At 38.8% G+C, this 10,648-nt stretch overlaps 1 protein-coding gene across 1 annotated transcript in view; it reads left to right on the top strand.

Annotated features, from left to right (window-relative positions):
• Positions 1-10,648, top strand: part of CUNH10orf67 (chromosome unknown C10orf67 homolog) — a 111,077-nt gene that overhangs the window by 77,978 nt on the left and 22,451 nt on the right. Inside the window, exons 17-19 of the mRNA XM_069086120.1 lie at positions 650-737; positions 5,594-5,668; positions 5,752-5,827. Of these exons, the coding sequence (XP_068942221.1) occupies positions 650-737; positions 5,594-5,668; positions 5,752-5,827 (239 nt within the window). The remainder of the gene's footprint in view (positions 1-649; positions 738-5,593; positions 5,669-5,751; positions 5,828-10,648) is intronic.

The following is a 10,648-nucleotide window of genomic DNA, read 5'->3' as shown; positions in this document are numbered from 1 at the left end:
CCCCCCCCCCAAGTATGTAACAAGTGACATTTTCAAATACCATGGTGAAATCCAGATATTGTATGTCTATGACATCCCCCCTAGTCTACCACTCCAGTTTTATCTACCAATACCCCCAAATTATTTCTTAGGTAAGTTTTTTTATTACTCTTTTTCTTTTGTATAGGATCCTGAATGCTTTCATTCTGTGTATATGACAAATGATGCAATCATTGAAAGCATTTTTATCTACTGCCCCAAAGGGTGGAGAACAAAATTGATAATAATCATAGTTCAGTCTACCATTTGGGGCTAGAGGAATGATATGCCTTTATTGGCAAGAAACTACCATTATTTTTCTGATGGGCGAAGGAGAGTTTTATTAACACCTTCAGTCCTCTGTGTTGTCCTCCCCATTAACTTAGCATATCAGATATCAGACTTTACAGAGCCAAGTCAGTTTCCTTATCTATAAAGCAGGCAGTTGGAATAAGTGCATTTAGAAGTCCTTTCCAGTCCTAACATTCAATGATTCTCCATAAGTTCTGAGAATAATCCACAATTAAGAAAAACATAGTTACTAAATCTGTACCCCATTAAGTTGGGTATGCTTAAAATGCAAGGAATTATGAAGTAATGTTCTGAATCAAACTCTTTCCTTCCCTTTCAGTTTACACGCCCTCAAGGATGAGATGTTCACCAGGCAGTCATTTGTTCGCCAGTTTATAACACTTTCCGACACGTCCTTCAATTATTATGTATGCAACTGTAATTCTAGATGCTCTTTCCCCCCTTTTGGATGCTTCTGTGGGCATTTTTCTGTCATGCTTCTTTTCACGTGGTTCCTCCCATGTGCATTCACATGGATGTAGAAAAGTCTCACTTGCAGTTACTCTGCCTGCCTTTCTCTTTGAAGGGAGAAAGGAGAGAAGAGAGCGGTCCCTAGGACCAAAACATGAGAAAGCAGGAAAATTGGAGGCAGCTCATCAAGGAAACACCATTAAGGATGTCTCTCTAATAATACCTCCTCAATTTCTGAGACTGTGAAATTGAAAGCTTCTGAGTATGAAAGTCTGCTAAATTTCAGTCAAATAGTCAGTCCAGAAATATTCAAGTCATAGGACGTAGGATCATAGAAGGGACTTTTGAATTCATCTGGTTCAGAACCCACATTCTACAATTTAGGAAACCAAGGCCCAGAGACATGAAATGACTTGCCCAATGTAAGTGGCAGAATTTGAACCCAGTGCCCTGACTCTGGCACTCTTCCTGATACACCATACTGCCTTCCTCCTCTGTGTGAGGTATGTTCCTGTTGGAGGTGATGCTTGATTCATGGAGTCTATCCCAGTGGAACAAAAGCTCTGCAAGGTTTCTCTATACTGGAAAGGCTTTGATGACAATTCTGGCAACAGACTTTGCTTTCTAGCTAAATAGAGGGAGGCTTGTCACCAGTAGACTGGCTGCTTGACAGTGAATTATTTGTCCATGGCAACCCATTAAAAATGCCCTGGGTAATTCCCATCTGTTTCTACAGGGATCATAGCAAAGTAGTAGAAAAAGGGAGCAAGATGGTACCAAATAAAAATCGTGTTTTTGGCAAAGTGCCTCGGATATAGCACACACTTAATAAATGACCTTTGACTTGACTGTTAAACATTCACTTAGCTATTGGTTTTCTGACTATGAGTCATTGTCCAGTGAATGACATAGAGGAAGTGAGTCACATCAATCTTGATGCCATTTAATCAGAAGACCAACAAGAAGTTGCAGCTAAACAGATCGTAGGCTCATAAGAGTTAGAACTAGAAGTGATATCAGAGTTCATTTAGAGACCATCTAGTTGTCTCCTCTGACAGATGAGGAAACAGGCCTAGAGAGGTGGAGTGACTTCCTTGAGGTCACCCAGGGTTTAAGTAGTTGAACAGGGTTTCAAATCCAGGTCCTCTGACTCTAAATTTAACACTCGCACAGACCCTCCATTGGAGAGGCAGATTAAGGATTTGGTTTGGACTGGTTGGAAAAGACCCTGATGCTGGGAAAGATTGAAGGCAGACATTGATGCTTCCCTCTCTATTAACTGACTAGGTATGGATGTAATGGTCAGACAGTTGGAGGCCTGTCTGCTGATGTTTCTCTGTCTGCTTGTAACTTCTGCTTGTAACCTTTGTTTGTATTCTCTGAAGTTTGGGGTGCTGATCTTTTTCCCCTGAACTAGGTAAATGACATGTTTGATTAAGGCAAGATTGTTAACCCATTTTGAGTTGCTTTTCTTTAGAAAAGCAGATCTAAGAACCTGTGTTGGCAGCTACCCTGGGGATGCTGGGGTGCTTGCTGCTACAGGAGGGCTTGGAGTACTATGGTCCATGGGATCACAAAGAATTGGACACAATTGAACAACAAAAAATCAGTGGTGTCAAACTCGAATAGAAATAGGGGCTACTAATTGTTACATCAGGATACCTGTGGACCCTATGTTGACTTAGTTTTAAAATTTAATGATATTATCCATGTTTTATTACATTTTTATATATTTTCTCAAATATTTCCTAAATAAATTTTAATCTGGTTTGGGCTATACTCAAATATAAACTGAGAGTTTGACACCTCTGTTCTAGGTGATAGTACAGTTAATTATATTCAGAACTAGAATAAGCAAGCTATAGCTAGACAATAGCTTGAGTACACTTTTGTACTTGGAGTACTAGACCTTTGTCTAGAACTCCAAATAGGCAGCAAATTTATCCTGCGTCTTTAATGTGAGGTTGGAGCTACAGAAGTTACTACAACCTTCAGCTATCTTAAGAAAGGTTGTGCCCTTAGAAAGCCTTACCTCAATGCCTCATCATGATGAGACTGTGACCCTGGTTTCTGAATGGTTACACCAGTGGGGCAAAAGCTTTTGTAGGCCTATACAGTGCTCAAAAAAATAAAAATAACTTTTGAAAAGCTTTGGGCATAATCCCAGTAAAGAACTGAGTAATTTCTGAGCAGCAGCCTAGTTAAGTACAGAGAGATTCTTTGCCATTAGGCAGGCCACTTGGTGATGAATTCCTTGGTCATGGCAACCAACAAAAAGAAAAATATAAAATAATCTTTAGTCCTCTGCTGCCCCCTTTCACTTTTGCATGATAGGAGCAGAGTAACTGAAAAAGAAGGTGCTAAAATGACACATTCATAGTGAAAATCTGTGTAGTGCAGCAAAACAAATTCCCATATTGGTTGTATCATAAATTGACTCTCATTGCATCTCAGGAGGTGAATAGCATGCTTCATCGCCAGTTCTCTGGAAATTGTGGTTAGTCATTGCATTGTTCAGAGTTCTCCAGTGTTCAAAATTGTTTTTCTTTATAGTGTTATTATAGAAATGATTCTCCTGATTCTGCTGCCTTCTCTCTGCATCAGTTCACATGGGTCTTCCCATATTCTGTGCTTTTCCATGCCCAGAGATGGCTATGGACAAGCAGTCATGGTGCGTCTATGTTCACTCATTTTCTCTTTCACAAGTAAAGAACAATATTTAATCTAGAGTTGCCTTAACTTCAGATACTGAATTCTTGGTAAATTAAAAATCAGTTACTTATGTCTTAGTATTCCTGAATCAGATATCACTTTAAAAAGTATTAAAGTATTTCATTTCCTTTAAAATGTGACCAAATGGTTAGACTTGTTTCTGCCTTGGTAATTTTTCTTTACAAACTTTTATGTTCTTTAGATAAGTGGGAATGCCCAGTTAGGAGCTAAATTAGTGGGTTGCTGTTAAGATTTATAAGTTAAAATATCATGTTACAAGTTAATCATATTATATCTTTCTCAAGAACCCTATAGTCAGTGAGTCATAACTTGAGAATTACAAATACCAGATACCTTGACCAAATCAGCTGAAAAGTTTTTTGTATAGCCTGTCAGAAGACTCAGGGATTTGAAAAGTAAGCTTAAGGAGAGAGAAGAGGTTTTTAGGTCAAATAGTCAATCAGCAGGCATTTATGAAGCCTCTGTTATGTACCAGGTATGTCTAGGTTCAGGGTCAATTGACCAGCTGGAAGGGAAGCAAAAAGCACCTGATTTATTGGATTTAAGTTGGCTATATTCCCAGCTCCAATGAATGCTTCTTCAGGATGTGGGAAGCCACCTCCAGGTCCCATGTCACTGCTGTTTCTCAGGCTCCTGCTTGAAAGATCACTACATCTAACCTGGAGTCCACTTTCCTGCCCCTGGAATTTTTTTAGGGCGGGGGGAGCAGTAGCTAACTGCCCAAACAGAGGCACAGTTGTCCTGTTTTGTTCTATAACAGTTTTTTTTTTCATGTCCACTGCAATTGGAAGTTTGAAGGATCACAAAGTGGGACAGATGACATTTCTTTGAAAATTCTACATGGTTTCCTGTCGTCATTTTATATTAATCACTTGCAATTTTCTCAATTCAGCAAATAGTAAGCATCTCCTCTGTGTAAAGGACTGCCAGACAGTATAATGAATAGAGCACCAGGCCTGGAGTCAGGAAAATCTGAGTTCAAATATGACCTTAGGCACTTACTGGCTGTGTGACCCTGGGCATGTCACTTAACCCTTATTTGCCTCAGTTCCTCATCTGTAAAATGGGGGCACACTGGAGGAGGAAATAGCAAACCAATCCAGTATCTTTGTCAAGACAACTTCATGAGTTGAATGCAACTGAATCACAACTGTGTACAAGGTACACTATACTAAAGAACGTATTAAAGCACTGGCCTGGCCCTCATGGAGTTTACCACCCGCCAGAATAATGACACACAGAGAGCTAAAAATCTGTAGTTGTCCTAAAGAAGGAAGAAGTAGGGAGCAGGAATTTCATGTTCTGTGCCGTGCTTGCCTTTCAATGTGTGGTTTGTAGTAATTTGGCACATGTGCTGCTGCTTCTGAATCCCAGGAAACAGTGATTTCATTTGTTTTCACCATGATCCCAGGGATCCCATGGAACTGGCTTAGGTGCAGCTTCCTGGGCCCTGGATCTTCCTACAGAAGGAGCCTAAATTCTGGCAACGATAGCAGGCTTCCTAAGGCTCCTGGGATGACCTGAAAACAATTTCAAAGTAGAGAAAAAGTATGTGTCTTATCTGTGTGTGTATGTGTGTGCTTAGATAAGACAGTGAGTGTGTCTTATAAACAAACTTTGTATGTCCCCCTAATGCAGTATACTCTTCATGTTGTAGATAGATATTTAATCTTTATTGAATTATGAGTATTGTATATAATCCATATAAAATGGGGACAAGAAACTATGTAAAACTTTCAAAGAACAGAATCTGTCTATCTCAAAATCCTTCAAACTTCAAATTCCAGTGGGCATAAAAACACTCTAATAAGACAAAACTAATTCTTCTTGGTTTTTCTTTTCTGAATGGTTGATAAAAGAAAAGAAATCACAGTATGTTTGAGCTAAGCTATCAATCTAAGGGTAAGACATCTACCAGCTCCTATCAAGGCAGAACTAGTATGGTCCTAGCACTCATTTCTCTGTTTCTTGATACCAAAGCATATTTTGCATAGATTGTAAGTCTCTCATTTACAATGCTGATCTGCCTTGCTCATTCTGCTTGATGACTCAATGTCTTTCCATATTTTGTGCATTCTAGAAAGCAAAGCCCTTATACATACAGCCAAAAGCCATCCCGTCAGGGAGTGACAAGTCACAACAACCTACAATTTTGGTAAGAAGATTTGTCTTTAAATATCTTTTAAAAAAATTTCAGTAACTTCTGTTCAACCTTAATAATGAAATATTTCCCTTTAGCCCCATCTAGATATCAGTGGTCATTCTCAAATCAGTGAGGATTTTTTCTTCTTTTCAATGCCCACTACATCAAGAGGTAAGAATTTTTATGTGCCTTCTAAAGATTTTTTTTATTTGACCATTACTATACAGCTAGCATGAAGCTCGGTAGTGCTATGGATAGAGCATGGGACCTGAAATGAGATACATGTCAGTTCAAATCTGCCTTTAGACATCTACTATTTATGGGACCCTAGGCAAGTCATTTGAACCTGTGTCTACCTCAGTTTCCTCATCCATAAGATGGGGGTGATGGTAGCACCTTCCTCTCAGGATTGTGAAGATCAAATGAGATAACATGTGTAAAGTGTTCTGCAAACCTTAAAGCATTTTATAAAGGTTACTTATCATTATGTTCGTCGTCGTTGCTGTTATTTCAGGGACAGAAATGCTGAAGAGAGCAATATGGAATGCTAAACATTTCTCTTTGTTCACTGAAAACAGTTAGCCCCTCTACACAGAAAGACACCATTACCATTTGGAGTTTACTCATTCTCCTTGAGTGGCTAAATATTTGTTGTTGTTGTTGTTGAGTAATTTCAATGATGTCTGAGTCTTCATGACCCCATTTGGGGTTTTCTTGGCAAAGATACTGAAGTGGTTTGCCATTTCTTTCTCTAGCTCATTTTACAGATGAGGAAACTGAGGTAAACAGGGTTAAGTGACTTGCCCAGGGTCACACAGCGAATGTCTAAGGTCAGATTTGAACTCCAGTCTTCCTGTCTCTAGGTCTAACACTCTATCCACTGCACCACTTAGCTGCCCCTTTGCAATCTTACTTATATTATTGTTACTTTGTCCTGGCTACTAATAAACTTACTATATGGACTAGAAGGAAGGGGGTGGTCAAAGGGACCAGAACAAGATTCGGTGTTGACACAGCACATCCCTTCACTTTTCTGTGCCTCAGTGTCCTCATTTGTAAGATAATGGGGTTGGGCTAGATGAGCTCTGGAATCCTCTCTAAGGGCTGAGGTTCTCATGCTGTGATTGCTGATGGAGCCAGATGACTGAATGTGTTCGATGGCATCACACAAACCTTGGGATCTTCAAGCTGATGTTTTCATAGGTTCTGGCTACCATACTAAAAAAAATAATCTTAGTAAATGTCTTTTATCTTTGCTCCTAAAAGCCTTTAGAGGGTAATAAGGGCTCCATTGCAAAGTTCCATATATATGCGGTATCAGATGATGCAATCACACGTTTCAGTACTGTAAAGGGCCCCTGATTTCATGGATGTGGATTTTCCTTTCAAAAGTACATATCAAAATCCACCATTCCCCCTCAGTCTATGAGACTCGGCTCTGTGCCTTCCTGTGAATCATTGAATGACGATCCATCCGACATGATGTACACCTTTCTCCAGGTCCCAACATCATGCCCATTCATCTCTTTTCCCAATCCTATACTGCCTTTATTATGTGGTTACCTCTGAGTAACTTTGGGTAATATACAAGCTGTTTATGGCTGCCATTTATCTTCTGGGAGCCCTTCAATTTTTATTGGCAACATGAAATTTTAGTGCTTTGTTGACTATGGTATTCCATGATTTTGAGCCAGACAATATATCCAGAAAAATGTTAGTATTTACCAGTTTTTGTTTAGGGTTGGAATTCAGCTTGGAATTTCTGAAAACTCTGCAGCCTTCCCACATATAACCCAGTTAGCCAGCTAGGTGGAATATGAATGGAGTGCTGAATTCAGATCCAAGAGGACCTGGGTTCAAATCCTGCCTTATATGATGCTTACTAGTTATATGACCTTGAACAAGTCCTTTTTTACCCTCAATGTCCTTGTGTATAAAATGTAGATAATTCTAGTACTTATGTCCCCCAGTTTTTTGAGGAGCAAATGAGAATATATATAAAGCACTTTGTGAGACTTAAAATGTTATATAAATGCTTGCTATTATTACTGTTAACCCTGTTTTCCCTCTTTATTTCTGGGTCTAACTCAGTATTCCTTTGCAACCAACACTTGCCCATTGCTGCTACTATATATATATATATATATATATATATATCATCACTAACTAACCTTTATATGACACTTTAAGTTTTTCAAAGCACTTTGCATGAATTTATTTTTATTTGATCCTCATAACATCTTGAGGTAGATGATGTAATTACCTGCATTTTATAGATGAGAAGACTGAGACAGAGAGATTAAGAAACATAGCTATTAAGTGTCTGTAATAGGATTTGAGTTCAGATCCTTCTAACTCCAAATCCAGCACCATATCCATGACATCACCTAGCTGCTTTAAGATACAAACATTTATGGATTGACTCAATGGGTTAACTAAGGAGTCTCTGTCATATTCTGGGATTAAATGCACCAGCACATCATCACTCACAAAAAGGAACATTTCTTTGTGTTAGGTCTTTGACCTTATTTTTTGAAAAAGTATTTTGATAACTATTTCAGTAGAATTAGTTTTGTAATCTATATGTTTTAGTATATTCCTTCAAAAATATTATTGTGAAAAGTGCTCCATAGGCTTCACCAGACTGCCCAAGGTTTCAATGATACAAAAAAAAATGAGGAATAGTTCATCTTTAATATAAAGAATTCCTCTTCCATTTGGACTGCACTCTCCATGATCATGACAAACACCTTTGGCAAAAACATAGCCCCTATCTCTGTTTTATATCCCATTTGATCATGATAATCAGAGAATAATTAAGCAAGCTACCTCCATGATTGTAGCTATCAAAGAATATTGTCTGATCCAAAGGTAAAGGAAACGATTTGTAGAAAGCTCTTTGTTCTGCTGAGTCAGATGCTTTTTTAATCAACAAACAGGAAACATAATGGGATATTATATTTTCTAAGCCATTTAATCAGTTGTGTCTTCTATTTAAATCCTTCTCTGATGCCTTGTCATGACCTGGGCTTCCCAAAGCTTTTACTAGTTGAATGGAATGGAATGACTGACAGTTTCTAACAAGCTGGAAAGGCTTTGGGGGACAGTCTTTGGCCATAGCAATTCATGCACTGGAATGCCACCAATACAATAGACAGCAGGAAAGTCACACTCACAGGATTTTGTCACCTGGTGTGGATCGTTCGGAGTAGCACCTTTGGAGGAAGCACCCACATTGATGAGATCTCAGTCCCACAGAACGTAGAAGTAGACTTTGTTTAGAATGACATTTGAGTATTATAGATCAAAAGAGAAACAGATTTAACAATCACTTAAATTAGTGGAGCCAAACTCAAATTGGACCCGTGGAGCTGCATATTGACTTAGAAAGCCACACATTAAATTTGTATGTACATATTTTATTACATTTTTATTTATTTTGATAAATATTTCCAATTGCATTTTAATCTGGTGTGGCCCTGTGGCCATAAAGGGCAGCAAATTTGATGCCTCTGCAATAAATCAAAGGTTCTGAAACCTCTTCTAGCTGACTTGATGATTTTCTGATACTCCTCTCCTAAAAGCCTAATCTAGTATGGTACACAGTTATTTTACATCAAGAGCTTTTTTCCACCTCTGGAGAATTTCTTAACTAAGCTTGGAATAATTGGCACCACCCTAGAGTATTTCAGAACCAGTCCTGAGAATCACCAACCTCAACTTTCTGACCAAGTCAAGTCCAAATGGCATTTCATCAGTTTCCAATAGTTTCCAAGAGCAAAACAATTAGGATGGATAATACCATGTGTGTTTTAGGCAGGATAAACTGTGATGTAATAAACTGGTTTAGAAATCCAGACACTTGGGTCTTTATTCTGGCTCTGAATATCTGTGTGACCTTTGGCAAGTCAGTTAATCATCATCAAACATTTATGAATCCCTTTGCTACTTGAGTGATAATGACTTCCCCTTCCCCTGTGTGTGTTGAAGAATAAAAAAGATAAAACAAGAATAATATTGTACTTCTCAAAAATAAATTTGCTGTCTACATTCAGAGGAGAGATAGGAACATCTGCTTGGGGGCTTTGATTGTTTTGTCATTTAAACCTTTGTTTAGATACTTTTTTTTGTATCTGAGATGGAAATTAAAGAGGGTCTTGAATGTTAAGAGTAATGATTCTTAGAGTGGAAAGGGGGGACTTAATTTCCTTAGTTCACAAATGTCTCCTGTTAAATAAATAAATGCCCCTTCTTTCTTTGTGGACAAACTTTCCAAAACATAACATTCCTGCCTTTTAGCCCCCAAAATTCTTCTCACACCGAACATGTTCTTTCAGAAAAACATATAAGTTCTTTAGTAAGCAGTAGATATTTCATTAAGAGAATTGACATATTGTGACCAATAATAATAGCTCACATTTATATACAGCCTACTATGGGTAAGGCACTAGGCTAGGCACTTTCCAAATATTACCTCATTTTATCCTCACAACAACCGTGGGAGGTAAGTGCTATTATTACCCCCATTTTACAGATGAGGAAAATGAGGCAAACAGAGCTTAAGTGACTTGCCCAGCGTCACAAAGATCTGAGGCCATATTTGAACTCCGGTGTGCCTTTATCCACTGAATCATCTAGCTGGCTAGTGATTGTATATGGGGAGTGGGGAGAATAGTGGTGGTTATAGGGAAGTTGAAAGAAGGAGGAGGGTTTTTGTGGGGAGTGGATAAGTATGTTGAGGATGTGGAGTTCAGTTTGGGACATTTTGAGTCTGAAGTGCTGGAAGGACATTCAGGTGGAGATCGATATCTAGTAGGTAGTAGGGAAAGAGGGACAGAGCTCAGGGATGCCGGGGGAGAAAAGGAGAGGGAGGGAAAGAGAGAGAGACAGAGAGCGAGACAGAGAGAGAGAGACAGAGAACGAGACAGAGAGACAGAGAGGAGGAGGAGGGAGAGGGAGAAGGAGAGGGAGGGAAAGAGAGAGAGACAGAGA

Source organism: Petaurus breviceps, unplaced genomic scaffold, assembly GCF_028583685.1.
Source record: "Petaurus breviceps papuanus isolate PSGF00001 unplaced genomic scaffold, PetGlider_PUasm1.0 178, whole genome shotgun sequence".
Taxonomy (NCBI): Eukaryota; Metazoa; Chordata; class Mammalia; order Diprotodontia; family Petauridae; genus Petaurus; species Petaurus breviceps.
The sequence above is the reverse complement of the archived record's forward strand: the minus strand, read 5'-3'. Positions and strand labels throughout refer to the sequence as shown.